Source organism: Anomaloglossus baeobatrachus, chromosome 1 (assembly GCF_048569485.1).
Source record: "Anomaloglossus baeobatrachus isolate aAnoBae1 chromosome 1, aAnoBae1.hap1, whole genome shotgun sequence".
Classification (NCBI taxonomy): Eukaryota; Metazoa; Chordata; class Amphibia; order Anura; family Aromobatidae; genus Anomaloglossus; species Anomaloglossus baeobatrachus.
Window position 1 is genome coordinate 741541584 of NC_134353.1, and position 23885 is coordinate 741565468.

The following is a 23885-nucleotide window of genomic DNA, read 5'->3' on the forward strand; positions in this document are numbered from 1 at the left end:
TAAAGTAGTCAGTATACAGCTTGTATAACAGTGTAAATGTAGTGTGTCCTATAAATGACACAGCCTTTAATGTCTAAACCACTCGCAAAAAAGTGAGTACACCCCAAGGTGAAAATGGCCAAATTGTGCCCAAAGCGTCAATATTTTGTGTGGCCACTATTATTTTCAAGCACTGCATTAAGTTTCTTGGGCATTGCATTCACTAGAGCTTCACAGGAGCCACTGGATCTTCTTCCACTCCTCCATGAGAACATCACAGGTGGATATTAGAGACCTTGCGCTTCTTCACCTTCTGTTTGAGGATGCCCCGCAGATTCTCAATAGGGTTTAGGTCTGGCTACATGCTTGGCCATTCCAGCTTCTTTACCCTCATTTTCATTACCAAGGCAGGGATCGTCTTGGAGGTGTGTTTGGGGTCATAATTATGTTAGAATATAGTCCTACAGCCCAGTTTCTAAAGGGAGGGGATCATGTTCTGCTTTAGTATGTTACAGTGCATGCTGGTATTTATGGTTCCCTCAATGAACTGTAGCTCCCTGACAGCACTCATGCAGCTCCATACCATGACACTCTCACCACCATGCTTGATTGTAGGCAAGACACGCTTGTTTTTGAACTTATCACTTGGTTGCCGCCACACATGCTTAACACCGTCTGACCTAGATAAGGTTATCCTGGTCTCATCAGACCACAGGCATGGTCTGCTTGTCTTCAGCGTATTGTTTGTGGGCTTCCTTCTGGGATGACAGTTATGCAGACCAATTTGATATAGTGTGTGGCTTATGGTCTGAGCGCTGACAGGCTGACCCCCGTCACCCCATTAACTTTTCAGCAATGCTTCTAGCACTCATACATCTACTTCGAAAAGACAAACTCTGGATATAATGCTGGGCACGATCACTGAACTTCTTTGGTCTACCATAGCGAGGCCTGTTCTGAGTGGAACTTGTCTTGTTAAACCGCTGTATGGTGTTGGCCACCTTGTTGCAGCTCTGTTTCATGGTATTGGCTACATTCTTATAACCTAGGCCATCTTTATGTAGAGCAGGAATTCTTTTTTTTCAGTTATTCAGAGAGTTCTTTGTCTTGAGGTGCCATGTTGACCAGGATGATAGTGTTAGCGATAGCCCTAAATTTCACACAACTGCTCCCCATTCACACATGAGGCCTTGGAACACAAATGAGTCACATGAAACCGGGGAGAGAAAATGCCTAATTGGACACATTTTCACTTAGGAGTGTACTCATTTTTGTTGCCAGCGGTTTAGACATTATGTTGAGATGTGTGTAGAGTTATTTAGAGGGCACCACACCAAATTTACACTGTTATGTAAGCTGGGCACTGATTACTTTAAATAGTGTTAAAATGTCATATTTTCAGTGTTGTCCCATGGAAAGATATAATAAAATATTTACCAAAATGTGAGGAGTGTACTCACTTTTGTTATATATTGTATATAACCTAGATCGAGAGAGAGAGAAGTTTAGTAACACCATGGGCCGGATTTATTACGTTTGTTTTATTTTGGAATTTGGAAGTGTGAACTATTTGATGTTTGTTTTGAGGCTAAAAAAAGGTTCAGGAAAAAAAATACTTTAGTAATAATTAAGAATTTAGTATTTCATATGTAAATGGTGAAAAAAAGTAATTAATAAGAAATACAACAATTTTTTTTCAGGTTTTTTTATTTTGCACATTCTCTGCAGCATTACTGCAACAGTTTTTACATATATATATATATATATATATATATATATATATATATATATGTATATATATATATATATATATATATATATATATATATATATATATATATATATATATATATACAGTGCCTACAAGTAGTATTCAACCCCCTGCAGATTTAGCAGGTTTGATAAGATGCAAATAAGTTAGAGCCTGCAAACTTCAAACAAGAGCAGGATTTATTAACAGATGCATAAATCTTACAAACCAACAATTTACCGTATTTTTCGCTTTATAAGACGCACCGGAATATAAGACGCACCCCAAACTTAGACATAAAAAAAAGGTAAAAAAAAGAAAAATGGGGTCCGTCTTATACTCCGGTGTTCTCTTACCGGAGGGGGCCAGCAGTGGTGGTGAAGCGGGGTCACAGGAGGCACAGGTTGTGCTGGCAGGCGCGGCAGGTCAGTGGCAGCGGGGTCCGTGGTTGCAGGTGCCGTGGCGTCCGTGGTTGCAGGCGCGGTGGCGTCCGCGGTGGCAGGATCCGTGGGGTCCGTGGTGGCGGCAGCAGCCGTGGCGTGTGAGCCGTGCAGCAGGCCGGTGCAGTGAGTGGCAGCGGCGGCGGCGGCGGCTCAGTGGTGGGAGCGGCGGCAACTGCTCAGTGGTGGCAGCGGCAGGGACTGCTCAGTGGTGGCGTGTGTCCGCGGTCCCGGTTCAGTGGTGGCAGCGGCGGCGGCGGCTCAGTGGTGGGAGCGGCGGCAACTGCTCAGTGGTGGCAGCGGCAGGGACTGCTCAGTGGTGGCGTGTGTCCGCGGTCCCGGTTCAGTGGTGGCAGCGGCGGCGACGGCTCAGTGGTGGAGTGTGTCCGCGGTCCCGATTCAAGTAATGGCGCCCGGAGCGACGCATGCGCAGATGGAGCTCTCATCCAAGGGCTCCATCTGCGCACGCGCTGACTCCCGGAGCAGCGCGTGCGCAGATGGAGCTCTCATCCAAGAGCTCCACCGGCGCCATCATCTGAAAGTGGGACCGCGGACAACTGGTAAGCTGCACAGCCGCCCGCCCCGCATGCACAGAGTGGCAGCCAGCAGGCTGCCCGCCCACTCTGCGTACAAGCCGCCGGGTACCTGTGCTTGCGTACGGTGGCAGCCGGGTACCCATGGCTGTGTGCGGGCGGCAGATGGGTGACTGTGTGAGGGCGGCAGCCGGGTACCTGCACGGGCACCCGACTGCCGCTCGCACACAGCACCCGGCTGCCGCCCGCACACAGCCATGGGTACCCGTCTGCCACCGCATGCAAGCACAGGTACCTGGCTGCCGACCCCACACAGCACCCGCTGCCGCCCGCACAGCCACGGGTACCCGGCTGCCGCTGCATGCAAGTACAGGTACCTGGCCGCTTGCATGCAGCCACAGGCACCCGCCCGATCGCCTCAGACAGGACCCCCCCCCCCCCCGCTACCACTTTATAAGACGCACCCCCCATTTTCCTCCCAAAATTTGGGGAGGAAAAGTGCGTCTTATAAAGCGAAAAATACGGTATGTTGCTCAGTTAAATTTTAATAAATTTTCAACATAAAAGTGTGGGTCAATTATTATTCAACCCCTAGGTTTAATATTTTGTGGAATAACCATTGTTTGCAATTACAGCTAATAATCGTCTTTTATAAGACCTGATCAGGCCGGCACAGGTCTCTGGAGTTATCTTGGCCCATTCCTCCATGCAGATCTTCTCCAAGTTATCTAGGTTCTTTGGGTGTCTCATGTGGACTTTAATCTTGAGCTCCTTCCACAAGTTTCCAATTGGGTTAAGGTCAGGAGACTGACTAGGCCACTGCAACACCTTGATTTTTTCCCTCTTGAACCAGGCCTTGGTTTTCTTGGCTGTGTGCTTTGGGTCTTTGTCTTGTTGGAAGATGAAATGACGATCATTGATGGAGGAGCGGAGGTTCTTGGCCAAAATCTCCTGGTAGGCCGTGCTATCCATCTTCCCATGGATGCGGACCAGATGGCCAGGCCCCTTGGCTGAGAAACAGCCCCACAGCATGATCCTGCCACCACCATGCTTGACTGTAGGGATGGTATTCTTGGGGTCGTATGCAGTGCCATCCAGTCTCCAAACGTCACGTGTGTGGTTGGCACCAAAGATCTCGATCTTGGTCTCATCAGACCAGAGAACCTTGAACCAGTCTGTCTCAGAGTCCTCCAAGTGATCATGAGCAAACTGTAGACGAGCCTTGACATGACGCTTTGAAAGTAAAGGTACCTTATGGGCTCGTCTAACACGGAGACCATTGCGGTGGAGTACGTTACTTATGGTATTGACTGAAACCAATGTCCCCACTGCCATGAGATCTTCCCGGAGCTCCTTCCTTGTTGTCCTTGGGTTAGCCTTGACTCTTCGGACAAGCCTGGCCTCGGCACGGGTGGAAACTTTCAAAGGCTGTCCAGGCCGTGGAAGGCTAACAGTAGTTCCATAAGCCTTCCACTTCCGGATGATGCTCCCAACAGTGGAGACAGGTAGGCACAACTCCTTGGAAAGGGTTTTGTACCCCTTGCCAGCCTTGTGACCCTCCACGATCTTGTCTCTGATGGCCTTGGAATGCTCCTTTTGTCTTTCCCATGTTGACCAAGTATGAGTGCTGTTCACAAGTTTGGGGAGGGTCTTAATTAGTCAGAAAAGGCTGGAAAAAGAGATAATTAATCCAATCATGTGAAGCTCATTGTTCTTTGTGCCTGAAATACTTCTTAATACTTTAGGGGAATCAAACTGAATTCTGGTGGTTTGAGGGGTTGAATAATAAATGACCCTCTGAATAAACTTTTCACAATTTAAAAAAAAAACAAAAAAACAACATTCTTTTTTGCTGCAGTGCATTTCACACTTCCAGGCTGATAGAGAGGGGAGCCAGCACGATCTGAAAATGGCATGCATCATATAAAAAGTGCAAATTCACAGATTCATTCCAACTGTACTGTAATATAAATGAGATTTTTAGCAAATAATTGATCAATTCTTTGAGCCACCCCTGCCAACGTCACGGCAAATCTCAATAGGGGGGTCCTACTCTATATTCTGTATTTCATGTGCCATGCGGCCTACTAGATAAAGTTAAAAGCAGAACCATAATGGAGCACACATACCTGTAACCTGTATATATAACCGCTTCTATGTTGCAAAAGAGGCAATTGTGGATAGAGGCCAGCCCAGGTCCCAGCATGTGGAGCAAGCTCTACACATACCAGGACTATATCAGAACTGACCCTCCCAGTGCCAGAGAGCAACCATTGATAAAGGCGGACCAGATCCAAGTATGGTGCTTAATTAGCAATGCCTGTGGAAAGGGTGAAGCAACTGAATGTGTACAGCTACCAACAGGAGGAATATATTGCAAACCAAGATCAGGCGTGCATAGCATGGTGGTGACCAGCCACCAGACATTTGTAGCGTAACTACAACCAAACAGAGAGAGAGGGGAGCCAGCACGATCTGAAAATGGCATGCATCATATAAAAAGTGCAAATTCACAGATTTATTCCAACTGTACTGTAATATAAATGTATGTTTTTTTTACATGCATTTTTCTCATATTTTTTACTGCTGTGGTTTTTGTCTCCTATTGGTAGGTCTTGGTTTAAAGACAACTGCTTTATTTTGGATGCCTCCTGTTACTTAGCTTTGATAAAAAAATTTACTGATAATATGCTGTTTGGATTACATGTGTTTTTCATGTTTCTGCTGCTGAAACGCACTAAAAACACATGTATTTTTTTATCTGCAGATTTTCCTTATCCTATATAAGTCTATGAGGAAAATTTACTAATAAAACACATTTACTGCAAGAGAACTTGACATTCAGCTATATTGATTTGTAAAATAAGGCGTTCTTCTCTTCCTGTGCTTTCATGTTGATTAGTGCCTCGCGGTCACCACTGTGCGGCCATTCAGTAGGAAGACCTAGGATTAAATGGTGTTTTTTTGACAGAAAACGTAAAATAAACCTGTTTATGATTGAATCAATAAGGAAAACATGCAGATACTTATAGGCAATCACTAAGGGTGTTTAGGAACGTGTTTAAGATAACTTTCATCTTACAGACTAATATACATATGGGCTACTAGATTAACCTAGCCAGGCCAATACATTCATGAATGTTGTATATTATTCCTGTATTTCCATAGATTTCCTTGTATGAAGCCATTTTGACTTCCAAATTATTAATAGTGTGTATAAGTATTGTATGCGCTTGAAAAAGACAGGAGTCCATCTCACTGTACAGACAAGTTCACATGACTGTATTTTTGGTCTGAGTACTCTCCGCGAAAAAACTGACAGTTCACAGACAACACTCGGACTAGGTATTCAATAAGCTTGTTTAGATAAGGGGTTTTTTTTTGTCTTTTTTTTCCCCACAGCTCAAATCCGCACTTGAAAAGAGTCGTAGAATTCACTAGTTTTTTTAAAGGGAACCTGTCAGGTGCAATATGCAGCCAGAACCACGAGCAGTTCTGGGTGTATATTGCTAATCCCTGCCTAACTGTCCCTGTATACACTAGCACAGATAAAGAGATCTTTAGAAAAAGTATTTCTAAAGATCTTTAAGATATGCTAATGAGCGCTGGTAGAAGTCGTAACGGCGTTAGTTCCTACACTCATTCCGCCTTCTTAGCATGTTAGTATGCCCACAGGGGCATGCTAATATACTATTCAATGCTGCATCCCAGCTGTGACACGTGAACCTGTGACCGCTGATCAGAAGTCCCAGCACTTCCGGTCATGCGCGCTAGACATCTCTAAGGCCGGGACGTGTATACCCGGCTTCATACTGCGCATAATCGGAAGTGCCGGGCATTCAGATCAGCAGACACAGGTACGCGCGTCACCGCTGGTGATACTGCATTGAATATCATGTTAGCACCTGTGGGTGTGCTACCATGCTAAGAGAGCGGAATGAGCTCAGGAACTAATGCCCTTGTGACTAGTCCCTGCGCTCATTAGCATATCATAAACGATGTTTAGAAATACTTTTTCTAAAGATTTCTTTATCTATGCTACTAGATACAGGGACAGTTAGGCAGGGATTAGCAACCATGAGCAGTTCTGGGTGCATCCATTTTGCACCTGACAGGTTCACTTTAAGTATATCAGAAAAAAATCTGATCCCAAAGAGATCAATTGTGAATCATCTGATTTTTATGAATACATTGCAATTCTTTAACATAGGAAAGTGTATTCTGTCTTGTAAAGGTTAATAACTGCCGATTTGTGAAAACAAGTGTCATAAGGATGACAATTGAGATCAAAATTGTCATTTTTTTGAATCCTGGATGAAAATCTCATGATTTTTCATACACTCGTGTGAACTTAGATGAATTATACAGTAAGCACTATACAAGAAAATATCGTAATACATTTGATCAGAATTGATGTAACAAAACTTTATTTTTTTTTTGTTATGAAATTTCACAGGTTTCTGGTTTTGAATGGTTTCTCATTACAATTACTGCATCATTGTGTCACTGAGAGTTTCCGCTTTATTAATGATAGCACTGTTTCTGACTCTAGTTGCATTTTCTATTAATTCTGTGTTAAAGTTGTTGAAAATTGTCAATGTCAACTTGTAAAAGTGTAAAAACTCATTTTTTAGTGTATGCTGCCAGCTTCAAATTTGTAGAAAGTCGGAGTTTACTGTATACATATAGCAGACTTCCTAAGTTAGGAAATTGTGTATAATCATTCATGAAGACTTGTGGTTACATTGTCTTAGAATAAGGGAAAAACTGAGCATTGAAGGTCTTTATTCACAATGTGTACAGTGTAGTATTGTACAATATCTGAAGATCCCGACAGAGTTATTGCTGAATCCTGAAGAAGATCAGCGCCTTAGAATATGTTGCGTGTGAGACTTTGTGTCCATGCCATCTTTATATAATCTGGTCTTGTTTTTACTGACAGTTTTCCAGCTTAGGCCTGGTTGCCAGCAAGTTTACAACCTATTCCATCCAGCTGATCCATCTGCATCCCGCATTGAACCACTTTTAGAGAAGAAGTTCCATCTGATGCCTCCATTCAATGTCCCTCGGTATCAGAGGTTTCCTTTGGGGGATGGTAACTCAGCCCTCCTGGGTAAGTCAGTACTGCACAATTCATACATATTAAAGTATGTTTTATATAAAGTTACAAAGTATGAGCTTCAGTTAGTGTCTTCCTTAGGCCCCTTTCACACGTCAGTGATTCTGGTACGTTTGTGCTTTTTTTTAAACGTACCAGAATCACTGACATACGCAGACCCATTATAATGAATGGGTCTGCTCACACGTCAGTGATTTTTCACTGCACGTGTCTCCGTGCAGCGTACCCGCGTGTGCGTGATTGTTGCACGGAGACATGTCCATTTTTTTCTGGCATCACTGATGTTCCATGGACCACGCAGTGGAGTGGTCCGTGAAACACGTGCCAGAAAAAAAACGTGCATTTAAAATAATAAACATTTTAACTCACCCGGCGTCCAGCGATGTCCTCTGCAGCCCGTCCTCCCTGCTGCTTCTAAGCCGGCTGATTACTGTCACGCATATTCATTATGCGTGACACAGCCGACCCGGAAGCAGCTGCTGCGGGGGTCACCGCCGGCCAGATGCTGCGTCGCGGGAGCGATCAGCACCATGGACAGCGGGAGCGGGCGCAGGTGAGTTGATTTCTAAGTGCAAGCACGGGCCACGGATAACGGAGCCCGGATTGCACTTAGACAACCCACGTGTGCCGTGATTCACGGCATACGCAGGGACATGTGCGTGTTTTACACGCCAGTGAAAAACGTCACTGTTTTTCACTGACGTGTGAAACGGGCCTTAATCTCGTCACTTTAGTCAGCTGTGAATATAGCGAATAACATCATTAGTATATATTGGCCCCTTATATAAATTTAATATTATTTTCTATTTTGTCAGTCTCCAGATATCCCCTGTTGTAGATGAGGCAACACTTTTCACTCTTGTTCATTTCTTATTTTTTTTCTCATCAGATAATTAAAATGGTTTTCAGGAATACAATTCTGCAGTCTGTTTATGTGGCTGTAGATTCCTGCATTCTGTCAGTGTGCAATGTCTACACTATCAGGATTTTCTAGCCTCAGTGGATGGTCACGTGACTGCAGGTATGCCATTTGCATATTTGCAGTCGTGCTGAATAGCTTTTCACCTGCTTCTCTCAATTGAACACGTTTGAGAAAAGCTCACTGAAGCTGAAACATTGCATGGATTAATAAAAGGTTCATTTCATATTTGTTGACTATTGCTGACTGTGGGCTCAGGTCACAGAGACGCGCACCCCCTCTTTCAAATTGCCAGTGCTGCTACATTTTCTTTAACAACACTGAACATAGAGTGAAGTGAGGAGAAGCTAGTCGGCACGTGATTTCAATCCATCAGGATCCAGCAATCTGGAGTCACATCAAGTCACTGGAGAAATTTATGTTAAGCCAGAGTCACACTTGCGAGAGACTTGGACAAGTCTCGCATCCCATCAGCCGGCATGGCCACACATTTCCAGGACTGGAGTATCTCAGCTGCATAGAAATACATGCAGCAGACTGGCTCCTGTCAGGAGAGTGTGCGGTTGTGTCGGGTGATGCGATGCGAGACCTGTCCAAGTCTCTCGCAAGTGTGACTCTGGCCTTTAGAGAAGAACAGAAAACCTCTTTTAACCTTTTATAGTACAACTGTGGTGTATGGTATTAGAAAACGAATCTGTTTTCTCTATAATAATCCTGTATACGTTGTTAAACCCATTTTTTTCTGATATATTTTTTCCATTTCATTTATTCAGACACAATAGTGATGTTTAAAGGGGTTGTGCGGTCTAAATCCAAAAGTGTGCAGTTACTCTATGTGACTGCAGACTTATGATTCCTCACATTGCTTCCACTGTGCACTGTGAGGATTCGCCTGTTTCAGAGTCGGCAATGGCGGGCATATGGCTGCGAGTTTTCAATATGCATACACCCGGTCACATTCCGACTAGATTGGCACTGCCTATCTCAATACCAGTGTATTGCATGAGGTTGGGTCCTCTAGTTGGATTCTGGCCAAGAGTCTGCATTTCGCACACTCGCAGTCACATGACCGCCGTTTCTGGCTCTGAAACCAGCAAATCATCACAGTGCACAGTGACTGCGCTGTGATTATTCATAAGTCTGCAGTTACATAGAGTAACTGCAAACGTAAAGATTTCGACTGGACAAGCCCTCTAAAGGCATAATCTAGTATAGACTGATATGTGGTGTTTAATAAATATCAGATGATACTGACTTGTTCTTAAACATTTAATTTGGTCAAATCAGATCTTTAGCTAAACATACTCTAAATTTTTGTTAGCTGTGTTCAGTAAATATTTTAGGAAATTCCTAAATGTCATAAGGATCAATGATAAAAACAACACGAGGCATTTGACATCAGTGATATATATCATGCCTCATTGTTTATTAGGAAAAATGTTGACACATGGGACATCTATCTTATTATGTGGAATGTAGAAGACTAATTGCTATTTTATTTTCCAGATTTACAGTCCCAGTACTTTTGTTAGTGGCTATCTTCCCATAAGAAATGAGAATGGAAGTGTAGGTGGTGCCACCTCAATACATCCTATTAGCTTTTTTTAGGATAGTTGGCACCTTGATGGCAACTTGTTGGATGTCACACAAGCACACAAATTATTATCCAGTATATTTTTTAAGAACTTCAAAATTAAAGCTTAGAGTTAAATCAGTTAAGTACATTGTACACACAAGAGGTGTCAAATAATGAACACTATGGATCGTGGTGTTAATTTATACCTGTCAAAGACTTGTAATAGCTGGCCTTCTCTCTGTTCTACTAATGACTTACTAACGGGGCATAACTATAGTGGGTACAGTAGTTGCAATTGCACCACTGCCCTGGAGACTAGTGGAAACAAAAGCCCATTTGGCCTGTATAAAAAGATTAATTCCATTACAGACCCATGATTGTTGGGGGTTTTGTTCGAGATTTTGCTTTAGGACATACAAGGTTCAAGTCACACCACTGCTTACTAATGTCAGTTAAGAGTAAATATAAATTTGTACAAATAACATTGTCACAGTACTTTGCAGTATTTTATTGAAGTGAGCGTACCTCTTGAAAGATCATCCCAGTTTTAGATATTTGTATTGTTAGTAGTGATGAGCGAGCACTACCGTGCTCGGTACTTGTAACTAGCGATGAGTGAGCACTACCATGCTCGGGGGCTCAGTACTTGTAACTAGTGATGAGCGAGCACTACCATGTTCAGGTGCTCGATACTCATAATTAGCGATGAGCGAGCACTACTGTGCTCAGGTACTCGGTACTTGTAACTAGTGATGAGCGAGCTCTACAGTGCTCGGTACTCGTAACTAGTGATAAGCGAGCACTACCGTGCTCGGTACTCGTGATAAGCGAGCACTACCATGCTTGGGTGCTCGATACTCATAACTAATGATAAGCGAGCACTACCATGCTCAGGTGGCTCAGATGCTCAGTACTGATAACAAGTGATAAGCGAGCATTACCATACTCAGGTGCTCAGTACTTGTAACTAGTGATGAATGAGAATTACCATACTCGGTACTTGTAGCTAGTGGCAAGTGAGCTCTACCATGCTCAGGTGCTCGGTACTCCTAACTAGTGATGAGTGGACACTACCATGCTCTGGTGTTTGGTACTTGTAAATAGTGATGAGCGGGCACTACCATGCTCAGGTGCTCGGTACTCGTAACTAGTGATGAGTGAGCATTACCATACTCAGGTGCTTGGTACTTGTAAATAGTGATGAGTGAGCACTACCAGTCTCAGGTGCTTGGTACTTGTAAATAGTGATGAGCGGGCACTACCATGCTCGGGTGCTCGGTACTCGTAACTAGTGATGAGTGAGCATTACCATACTCAGGTGCTTGGTACTTATAACTAGTGATGAGTGAGCACTACCATGCTCGGGTGCTTGGTACTTGTAACTAGTGATGAGTGAGCACTACCAGTCTCAGGTGCTCGGTACTTGTAACTAGTGATGAGTGAGCACTACCATGCTCGGGTGCTCTGTGCTCGTAACGAGCAGTCAGATGCTCGGATAGGTTCGACTAGAGTACCCAGAGCATACTAGAAGTCAGTGGGAAACTGAAGCATTTTTCCTGAAGATCTTCCATTATTCTCAGTACATGAGTTGAGCCTGTCCGAACATGCAACTGCTTGTTACGAGTACCGAGCACCCGGGCATGGTAGTGCTCGCTCAGAATTAATGCTTAGCATGTTGTCTGTAACCATTTGTTGCCTCTTGTTTGCTTTTTTTAAGTAGAGGTGTGTTGAATATTTCAGGACTCCTTTTTGTTAGAAACGCAATTATTTTGAGTGTTAATATTAAAAAGGTTGTCTTATCTTATTGAATGGGTAAAATTGTGACGTTTATGTAAAGACAAGCAATTTTGCTATTTCCTTCTAGTTAAAAATACTCTCCGTTGTCAAAAACGGGGGGATTTTTAATTCTGTAGTGTACTGTGAAAGTTAGGCCTGTGAGGTGGCCAGTCCCATAAGCAAGGGGCAAACGCTCGCAAGCTGTTTGCTGTACAGCTTGGAATAGCTTCTCTGAAGCTGGCTGGATATGGCCGACCGTGGAGTCCCTGTGCTTCTCTTATGCTGCAGAAGCAATTATTACTTTTTATTACCACTGCTGACCCATCTTTGAGCATGGGGATCTTCTAATTGCTGATGAAAATGAAATGTGAAGCTTTGAATATTGCTGTGAAATTGACATTTCTTTTTATTATCATGCTGATTTTACTTATTTTTCAATTTAGTTTTACCTGTACAATGTAAAAACCAAACTGCACGTGCATACTGTGAAAGCTGACAACCATTAGATGAGGCTGTGTTACCATTTACCTTATCTGTGCTGTTAATAATGGACCCAGAATCACTGCGGTCCTAGTTTTGCTAGGTTTCCATCTACATTGTAGTATTTTTGGTACTAAGACTAGCACTGTTAAATTCAGCATTCTGACCATAAGGAATACCAAAACCTGGCAGAAAGTAAAAAACTGTAGTGTGAATATAGGCTGAGACTGATTCCAGACACTTGTAAGATTAAAATGAGCAAGAAATGAAATCGATAAATAACACGTATACATTAAATGTAGATTAGCGTGCTGTGTAGAAAAAAATGAAATCCCTTTCTAATAGGCCGTAATATCCTGTTGTTTAGGATATAAAGCTCCATACCAACCTATTGATATCAGACATCAATCATATCATCTATAATCGTATCCTGCAGTCATACTTTCCCAATTTTATGCTAACGGAAATTCAGTAGATTATCACGCCCTGTGGGTGTGCTAACACGCTAAGAGGGCGGAATAAGCATAGGAGCTAACGCCTTTGTGACTAGTCACTGGCCTCATTAGCATATCATAAAGGATCTTTAGAAATACATTTTCTAAAGATCCCTTTATCTATGCTACTAGATACAGGGACGGTTAGGCAGGGATTAGCAATATACACCTAGAACTGCTCGTGGCTCTGGGTGCATATTGGACTTTACAGGTTCCCTTTAAATAGTCAAAGAAAACAATTCTGGAAGTAATCAGATCTTTCAGCTGTAATTTTTTCTTTTTTGATGATTTCTGCATAAGGCTACGTTCACACAGGGCATCTTTTGTTGCGTTTTTGAGGTCACAAAGATGCACCTAAATGGATGCATTTTCTTCTCCCAGCAAAGTCTATGAGATTTTGATGTCCACACGGGGCATCTCTTGTTGGCTGCATCTTGCCTGCGTTTTTGAAGATGCAGCATGTCAATTCTTTTTACGTTTTTTCAGCGTTATTGAGCCCTTCCTGTCAACAGATTTGACTTAAAAAAAGGTTGGGAAAAACGCATCAAAAATGCAATGCAATTTTGATGCGTTTATGCCATGGTGCGTTTTTGGTGCATTTTTTTTGGGACAAATACGTTGCATTTTTGTAGTGTAAAAATATGCCGTGTGTGAACATTCCCTAACAACATATATGTGTGACAGTGCATAGTAAGAACAAGCTTAAAACGTAAGAGTGGCAAAACAAAAACAGATACAAACATAGTATATGTATGTAACCAATGGTGATAAAATATTAATATGATGTTAAAAAAAGTTTACTTTACTTTAAGAGGGCTTCACATGTTAATAATGGTGTGACCCAAAACAATAAGACTTATAGAATGTAATGTGACAAGGGGAAATCTTCATTTATTTTCTTCAAAACAAGTGTGTAGAATGTATGTTCTTTGTTACATTGTCTGGTTACATGTTTGTAGCGTTTTGTCTTGTTTTATTTTTGTTTCCCTCTCATCTTCATCCAGTCGAGGCTGTACAGAACAACCCCATCCTTCTCATGGAAGGCAGCCCAGCGGTTGCTCTCCAGCGTCAAGATGGCGTCATGGAAACCAGTATCCCTGTTCCTGTCCTAAGCTGCCAAGACACTTCCAGTAAATCTGCCACTTGTGCTGAGTGTGTGTATCATCCCCTCCTATTGTTTTTCTCCTTTGCTCCATGGTTCTCTACTGAATGCTGTCTTAGCTGAAAGCTTTTCTGTCACTATCATCAATATAAAAAAATGCCTTAAACAATATTTTTATTTCTACTTTTGCGGTAGTGAAATCATTGGACAGACGTTGATTTCCCTGGTGTTAGCAGGGTCGTAGACGTTAGTCCCGCCTATGAATAACAATGGATTATTTACATGAGACATCTCTTAGTCGGTAGCTAAACTTTACAGGTCATACACATCTTAGGCCATGTGTCCACGCTGCGGAAAATGCGCGGATTTTGCCGCGGATTTCTCGCGGAAAAGCCGCGGATTTTCCGAAAATCTGCAGCAGCGGCACTTCCAAGTCATTTCAATGGCATTTTGGAAATGCTGTGTCCATGCTGCGGATTTTTCCGCGGCGGATTTGACGCGGATTTTGATCCGGAAAAATCTGCAGCATGTCAATTATTGTTGCGGATTTTGATCCGGATTTTGGCTATAGAATGGGGAAAAAAAAAATCTGCATGAAAATCCGCGGCAATTCCGTGGTAAATCCGCGGCAAAAAAAGCTGCGGATTTGCCGCGAAAGTCGCGGATTTTCATGCAGAAAAATCCGCAGCAACATTCTACCGTGGACACATAGCCTTAGGGATCTTTCAACAGTTTGTGGTTGATAAATTGGCCACATGATGCAATAGTGACTGCAGTGCTGATAAAAACATAGTTTTTATTTTTTTAATTTCTCCTGTCAGTTGCAGAGATATTAGCTTGTAAAGTTTTGGTTAAAATGTATATTAAAGGAGTTTTCCACTACTTGGAAAACCTCTTCTTATTCCCCATAAAAATAAACAAGCTTATATTCACCTCCTGTGCCGGTGTGTCCTAGTGTTGTTGGTGCTCGCATTCCTTGGGCTCATGAGGGGTTGTACCGTTGCACAAGCCCCGCGCCCAGTCACCACCTCTCTCACCACCTTTGGACAAATGATTAATCAACAGAAAGTGAGAGCCTCAGCTGGCCGCTCACTTTCTGTTGATTAATCATTTGTCGAAAGACAGGGAAAGAGAAGCCGGTGGTGATTGGGCACGGGGCTAAGTGATGTCACAACCTCATATGAGCCACAGGAATGCGAGCACTGAAAACGCTAGAGCAACACCAGAACAGGAGATGAATATAAGCTTTTTTATTTTAATGGTTCCAAACTTGGGAAATAAGAAGGGATTGTCCAAGTACTGACAACCCCTTTAAGTTCAACTGGGTGTTACCAGATATTTGTCTCTTGGGGGGGGGTGTACTTCTTCCCCTGTAAGAGTTTGACCAGTCATAAGCAGGAGGTGTCATGCAGGGCAGAAAACAACATGCTCTCCTCACTGATTTCTGCAGCCCCTGTGTAGAGATACAGCAGAGCTGTTATGTATCATTGCAAACACTTCTCTCAAAATGCTGTTAGCTAGTACCCTCGCTCCACAGTGACTGCTGTGAAATGAAATCTGCAAGTGTTTGTAATGATATATAACTCGGCACTACTCTACAATCTCTACACAGAAAGCAAAACAATACCTACCGGCTGCATGTCTAATTCACAAAATCGTCCATAGGACAGCAATGGTGAATGCTCAGAAATGGCATTAACAGCAACTCCACATGTAAACATACAGGGAACCAAGGACACAAAAATGGAGTTTTAATTGATTAGAAAACTATCTTGACCAATCCTAAACAGGCATCATCACATGGGAAAAAAAAGAACATACTCTCCTCTTCACACTGATCTCTGCAACTACTGTGTAGCTAGAGATCGAACCAAGGAGACAAAATGAAGTTTTAAATGCTTAGAAAATTATCTTGATTTATTAAATGCATTGAAATAGCAGAAAATAGCAACAAACAGAAATAAAAAGATGAAAAAGGCAGTGCAGAATTGACAAGACACCAAGCACAACGTACTATACAATGTATAAAAAGAATTATAAGGCTATGTTCACACAGGGCTTTTTTGGTAAGTTTTTGCTGCGTTATTTAGCTGCAGATTTGCCTTGGTTTTATGCAAATCCATGCTAATAAAAAGCTGCTTTTTACAGTCCCAGCAAAGTCTATGAGATTTCAGAAATCTCATGCACACACACACAAACACATCAGGTTTTTTTTCCTGTTTTGTCAAATACCTGCGTTTTTGGTCAAGTTTTTAATGAATGATCATGTCAATTCTTTGCTGCAGATTTGCTGCGTTTTTTCATTGATACAACACATTTTGGAGAAAAAAAAGCAGCAAATCCGCACCAAATCTGCAGCAAAAACACCACTAAAAAACGCACAAAAACGCGGATGACTCAAAGGAGAGTTCCTGCCACAAGATCAGGTTTTGGTCAGGAAAAAAACTTACCAAAAAAGCCCTGTGTGAACATAGCCTACCTGTACAGATCTTTTTAGACATTCTATGGTATGTTGTGCTTGGTGTCTGGTCAATTCTGCACTGCCTTTTTCGTCTTTCTATTTTTGTTTGAGGCTATTTTCTGCAATTTTAATGCATAATTTTCTAAGCATTTAAAACTCCATTTTTGTCTCCTTGGTTCGAAATCTCTCTACACAGTAGTTGCAGAGATCAGTGTGGAGAGGAGAGTACGTTCTTTTTTTTCCCATGTGATGATGCCTGTTTAGGAATGGTCAGGATAGTTTTCTAAGCACTTAAAACTCCATTTTTGTGTCCTTGGTTTATGACTGGTCAAATGTGTGCACCCAGGGACAAATCTCTGATACCATTTAGTTAAGCGATTACCTAAATTATAATCTAAACTTTACAAGCTAAGATCTCCACAACAGAGAGATGAAATTAAAAAATAAGCACTACGGTGGCCATATTAACATACTCAAACCAAACTGGTGAAAGGTCCTCTTTTAGCCTCATTCATACTTGTGTGTATTCGCTCCATATTCTGACATTATGAGATAGGTGCAGAATAGCAATTGAGTTGTTCATACGTCCAATATTTTACTTTCACATCTTGCACACAATACATACTGGTGAAGCATGTTCCCACACTATAAGCCACCATAGTAGCATTGTTTTCTGTGTCTCTTTTGGAGTAGGTTTGTTATACATCTCCTATGCAGAATATATTGACTTGCTATATAGTACACAGTATGGATCAAATATAAATACAAGTGTGAATGAGGCTGAAATCCATAAACAGATACTTTCCTAAATCATGCATCTAGAAGATATGCTAGCAAATGTAATTACAAGTGCTGAATGGATTACAAGAACCTGATATCACATATAGATAAAGCTTTCAGATTCAGACACATCAATAAGGACACGTACATAAACTTTGTTATATCTGACCTGCATAGTTTTTTTTTATGCAGATTTAAAAGTGTTTTTAAGACCTAGTTAGCAAACGTTTTTTTCACAAAACTAATAAATCAAGCCATCATGTAAATTCTACGCTGCTCTTTACCTCCTGTTTTCCATATTTCTGCTTCATTGAATGCTACAACTATTAGGCTGGAATCACATATGCTGTTTTTTTTTCACAGAAGAGAAAAGATGTCTAAAGGCTCCCATACATTACATTTGTTAAACAATCATTCAATCAGCAATATAAATAAATGTCGAAATAAACATTCACATTTTAGTCCATGTTGCGAAATATAGTTGTACATCGTAGCCATATGTGTACAGTAACTAACGATTTTTCTGGGAATATTCATTAAAAAAAACATCTTTTGTACAGACTTCCCACAGATCAAAACCAAAGTAGACTGCCTTCATTTTAAACTATGGCAGACTGTCTTTGATCGGCCCAAGGAATCATTCATTCTGAACGACTTGTGTTCTGCAGCTGAGTAGTTTACTTGGCTCCATCTCTATAGACATATAAAGAAAAAAATAAGAACAAATAAAAGAAAACCGAGGAAAAGATACTGCCAGTCTGAATTACTGTTTCTAGACCCACTTGCACTGAATGAGAAAAAATATGTTCAATATATAAAAATAATTTCTATGGAAAGGAGAAAGCAAGTTAAAATGTTTTTAGAAGTAATTTATGGCCATAAAGATAAAATAAAAATAAATAAAAGTTCACGTATTTCATATTTTTCTTGATATTCTCCTCTAATATCAGCAAAAAAAAGAAAAGGTATATAAAAATTAAGCCCCAGGTACCAAGATGAAAAAGGGCAAAAACTATATGCATATCCAAACAAGAAAATGTTTTAGAGCCTTTAAATGCATATGTATGCTAAAACCTGGCTTGGTCATGAACGGTCAAGTTTTTACCCATGAGCAATCATTTTATAGCTTGAAATGTTTATTTTTTCATCAACTGTAATGTAATGTCTGGAGGCCTTTAGTTTTATTTCATATTTTTCTTTCCTCATTGGATCTACTTTTTGCTTTGGCTCAAAAAACAGTGTCACAAATTGCTACATTGCGTGCGTGATTCCATTTTTCAGAATTATTAATTGTGGATGCTTTGCATGCTTCACTGTATATTTTCATCTTGTCTATGTCTTTATATGCAAAATTATATAGCGTTAACCTTCATGTAGGGCACTGTATAGGGTATATGTCACTAAGATCATTGGCTTTGCTATGTCTAAACCACATAAAATAAGCATTAGGCTTTCATGGTTTGGTATCCAGAATTTTAACTATGGTGCATTTATCTTGTAGAATTGTTTATTAATATCATTATTATTTTATGATTTCATAAACGTCATTAATCTTTATTTCAGCTCTGTTTATTAGCATCCATTAGTACTCTTTCATATCTTTTATTCTGTAATACTAAAGTTTCATAACCTGCTGTCACTTTGGTAAGGGTGGCATCACCATAAAACTGAATTAATGCTTTTCATTATGGCTATCAAAAAAATCAATCTGTTAATTAGAAAAAAGATATTGTACAGATGTAACACAATTTTTATTGTGCTTATTGTATGTGTGCATTATTAACAAATACACATTTATGTAACATGCTTAAGGAATATAGGGGGAGCATTCTAAAAACGGGTACATAGGCAGTTGTGGATAACCTTTTCAATAGGGCCAACGCAAAATGAGGGCTGGAATCTGCTGGCATTAAGCAGATGTTCTACTTTTCTTTTTGAGTTAGTTTTATTTAGCATCCTTAAAACTGTATAAACTACCAGGCTTATTTTAGAACACTATTATAAAGACATTTTTACAGGAAGATCCTTTAAAGAGACCCGAGCCTGTCACTAGGTTTTACCCAAGCTAAAACCACCACCTGTAAGCCCTCTTACACTGCTCCTGCAATCCTCCGCAGATCCATAACAATACCCTTTATAATTTTCCTGCACCATATCCTAATTGGTGCAGTGTGGTCCGATGGGCATTGCTAGTCTGTGCTTGGTGCCTCTTCTCTCCCCACAATCGCCGGCCCTCCTGTCTTGAAAAACGTGGATAACGTCTCCTATGTCATACACTTAGAGCTGCAAATCTCGAGTTTGTGCAGATGAAGCACAGAGCTGAACAGATGTTCTTTACTCTGAGCTCCTGAGGGAGCAGAGGCTCGGGAAGTGAAACTGGAACTGGCATATGCCCATTACAGGAATTTTCTCCGTACTGAGGAAGGCAGGCTGAAACACACCAGTACTGGTCTGTGCTTGCATTTTCATGGATCAGCAGGGGGCTTATATACTGATTGTTGGAGTGATGTGTAACAGGGCTTAAAGCCCTGTGCGTTCGTTGCGTTCTTTTACCGCAAATTTGCCGCGGTTTTGCTGCATGAATTGCTGCAGAAAATGTTCATAACCTTTCTGCAGTCATTCCCCAGCAAAACCTATGGTAAAAAAAAAATGGTGTGTGCACATTGCATTTTTTTCCTCTACAGGTTTTGCTGCAGAATTTCTGCAGTAAAAAGAAGCAACATGTCACTTCTTTTCTGCAGGTACCTGCGTTTTTTGCCATAGGTAATGGTAAAAAACCGAAGGGACCAACCCGCGGAAAAAAACACGGCAAAAACGTGGATGTGGTTTTACCGCGGTTTTTGCCGCAGGTGTGGTATTCTGCCAGAGGGTGCAGATTTTTCTTAAGAAAAGTCTATTTTCTCGTGCGCACATAGCCTAAAGGCCCCATCACACACATAGATAAATCTTTGGCAGATTTGTGGTTGCAGTGAAATCATGGACATATTGTTCCATTTGTACACAGCCACAAACCTGACACTGATTGTCCACCATTTCACTGCAACCACAGATCTGCCGCAGATTTATCTCTGTGTGTGACAGGGCCTTTAGGGTGGTGATTTTAGTTTATATGGGGAAAACCTGATTACAGGTTCCCTTTAAGTCTGTTCGATATAGTCAATAATCTCACGGTCAGGTACAACAACATAGTGGTGATAGGGTATGTATGGGATAGAGGATTTTGTTGCAACATTACCATACTTTATTTGTAACCTGTCACCTGAAGAAATGCTGTTTACTTGTATAAATAGTGGAAATTTACAGGCAAAGAGCATCTAGGTCATACCTGGCTTGCTTACTGGAGCCATGGCTACCATGAAAAAATTAAGTTATAATCTCCCTATAGCTGTCGTTTACTATTGAATGAGAATGGCTTTAATCCCCACCACGCGCCCGGTTTATTGACAGCCTTCCCTGCAGCTATGTGAGCAGCTGCATGGCGAATGTAACTTCATTTTTCCCTGTAACCATTGCTCCATTATAGCAGCTATGGATGATTTAAATGTTAGTTATCTGCGGATTACCCTATATTAACAGATAAATGGCATTTCTAAGAGTGACTGGTTCCCTTTAAACAAAATAATTCCTTTCTCCACATACATTTAAAGAACTGACAGGCAACGAGTAAAGTGTAAAGCCTATATTTTAAGTTATGTCAAAGGATTTTATGGAATTGAAAAACAAAATGCCCCAAAACAGCAGTGTTTAAGAAATGTGCTGAGCTGCATACCAGATGCAAGCAATGGCCAAGAGTTGGTTGGGGGAGCCCTTTCTTTCTAATACTGTATAACTGGGGTGGTGGGGAGAGGGGTAAGAGAATTAAAGTAGTGGAACTTTACTACTCCTACATCATTGTCAAACAACGTCCCATAAGAGAGGGTAAAGCCTAAATTTTTAGTGCTATGAAGCGATACATATAATAACTGACAATGTGCATCTCTGGCCAGAGGATAAATATCTTATTTTCCAAAAACTATACATTATGAACATTTCAAAAGTAGAGGTCAATAATGGTAAAAAAAAAAGATACAATGTATTGAGGAAGAACTAAGAGACCATATGAAACCGATATACTCCCCTTATTTTGCAGTCTGAAGTTACCTCCTTTGTATTTTTAATTTCAGTCCTACCTATGATATTCTCCCATTATTCCTTCTGAATGCATATGTAAATGCATACGTTTATATATGTATATATGTGTACATAGACCAGTCTGTGTGTGTGTGTCCATATAATTATATCATGTACATATATATGTATATAAATATATGTCATTAGCTAAAGGGTTTGTATTGCATCAAACTACTTTTTTTCTTTTTAAATCCCGACTTTAGCGCAAATGTTATTTTTCAGCATTTGCATTTCCCTTCCTGAAAGTTTTGGAATGAAATAAACTCCAGGTGTATATTTCATTTGCTTGTCTTTGTATGGGTTTGACAATTAATACATCTTTTTATTTTCTTTTGTGTTTCTGAATGCTTTACAACGTTCACATCTGAGATGTTGCATCTTCATCCCTCCTAATGCCTTCTTGTTTTCTTGTCCTGTTTGGGTCTAGATTTTTAATTTTACTTTTGCTTTGTTTTGTTTGTTTTTCTCCTTGTTCTCCTGTTTTTGTTTTTTCGGTTTCATAGCGGATGTTGTTCAGTTTCATGGTGCAGTCTTCGTGGAAAATGCCTCCCCTTCCTCCCCCATAACTGCTCCCCACTTCAGGGGGTACAGAAGAGCAAGTGAAATCAGCATTGCAAGTCAGGTTTCTGGAATGGCCGACAGTTACACGGCTTCAAACATAGCCAACAGTAAGTGCCTTGTTGCCTAACAAGTGTGATCTAATATTCCATAGCACTTGTAGCCCTGTAGATCTTAAAACATAACTATATTGATTGTTTCAGTAGCGGTATTAGAACTATCATCCCTGTCCAGAAGGAGATCATTGTAAGGTTTCAGCTAAAGAAAAATAATTTTCGTAGACAGCCTAATAAGCTAAAGCCACTAATTACACAACAGCGGTAATAGGATGAATGCTGTGACAATGAACTATCTACATTGGAGACTTTTTAATATTAGCCTACCAATTTGCTTTGATAAAATTTAATAAGTATATGAAGTGGCAGCTGCTATTTCCAAGTCGGCAGGGACTTGACGTTTAAAGGGAACCTCACAGCTGCCCTAGCCCCCTCTAAACTGCCTCCATGAGTTTATAGCAACCTTTCCCTACATTCTAAAAGCCCCATTTTGTGGCTTAGCTATAAAATTAACTGTGAAGCTACGTTTCTGATATGCAAATTGGTGCTATACTAGTTGGAAGGGGTATCGATTGCCTTGTACTGATCCTTCCTCTAATCCTGTAGGTACGCCCCTGTAGGCGTCAGCATTATGGTTTGCAAGAGTGATGTCACCAGCAGCTCTTTGCAAATTTCATAGCTGGTGCAGATCTACGTCATCGCTTTTTCTCTTTGTATGTGCACAGTGCAACGAATAAGCTGGGAATGTACACTTGGCTTCATTACGCATTCACAGAGACATGCACAATATATGCTAAGTGCCAGCAGGGACATTGCTTTTGGAAATCTTGATGCTCTCGTCCACAGAGGTGAACTTACATGATTAGAAGGAGGATTAGTCTGGGCTAATCAACGCTCCCCTTCAGACTAGTCAAGCACTAATTTGCCTAGCACGAGGGCAGCTTCAAAGTTGATATTATATTAGTTAGCAATCGCGTGTTAGAATGCTGAGAAAGGTTGCAGTGCATGCTTGGTGGTGGTTTAGGGTGGCTAGGGCAGCTGTCAGGTTCCCTTTAAGGAGCTGCCACTTAGCTGAACATGATGGGTGGATATTTTCTTATTACAGGTGAATCAAGCAATTCCCTACTTGGCATACATGTTTCTCGCTTGCGTCTGCTCTACCATGCATAGTCTAGATTTTATATATTAAACTCCAGCATGCTCCCCATGCTGTGACGGCTGCTTTAGGTATGTCTGATAGCCAAGCTCAGTGCATCAGCTTTCTTTTCTCACCCTGCTAGTTGTGTTTTGTGTGTGTTTGTTTTCTAAAGAAAGAACATATGCTTGTCCATATGGTTGTAAGCATGCTCCTATATGTAGATTGATTTTCTCCACGTATACTTTCATTGTCTTTATACAGTCATGGCAAAAATTGTTGGCATCCTGTAAATTATTCCAAAAAATTAAGCATTTCTCACAGAAAATTATTGCAATTACACGTTTTGTCATACACGTTTATTTCCTTTCTGTGTATTGGAACAACACTAAAAAGAAGAGCAAAAAAAAAAGACAAATTAAACATCATTTCACACAAAACTCCAAAAATGGGTCAGACAAAATTGTTAGCACCTTTCCAAAATTGTGGGTAGGCAACTTTGTGTCAAGCATGTGATGCTCGTTTAAACTCATATGTGACAGGTAACCAGTGTAGGC

At 41.0% G+C, this 23885-nt stretch overlaps 1 protein-coding gene across 12 annotated transcripts in view; it reads left to right on the forward strand.

Annotated features, from left to right (window-relative positions):
• PITPNM2 (phosphatidylinositol transfer protein membrane associated 2) overlaps window positions 1–23885 on the forward strand; it is a 487362-nt gene that overhangs the window by 419562 nt on the left and 43915 nt on the right. For 6 of the 12 annotated variants that reach the window (XM_075322875.1, XM_075322922.1, XM_075322901.1 and 3 more), the window contains 3 exons: window positions 7645–7815; window positions 14071–14220; window positions 22083–22247. In XM_075322875.1, coding sequence (XP_075178990.1) covers window positions 7645–7815; window positions 14071–14220; window positions 22083–22247 — 486 coding nt within the window. The remainder of the gene's footprint in view (window positions 1–7644; window positions 7816–14070; window positions 14221–22082; window positions 22248–23885) is intronic. The other 6 variants (XM_075322914.1, XM_075322930.1, XM_075322907.1 and 3 more) reach the window with 5 other exon arrangements.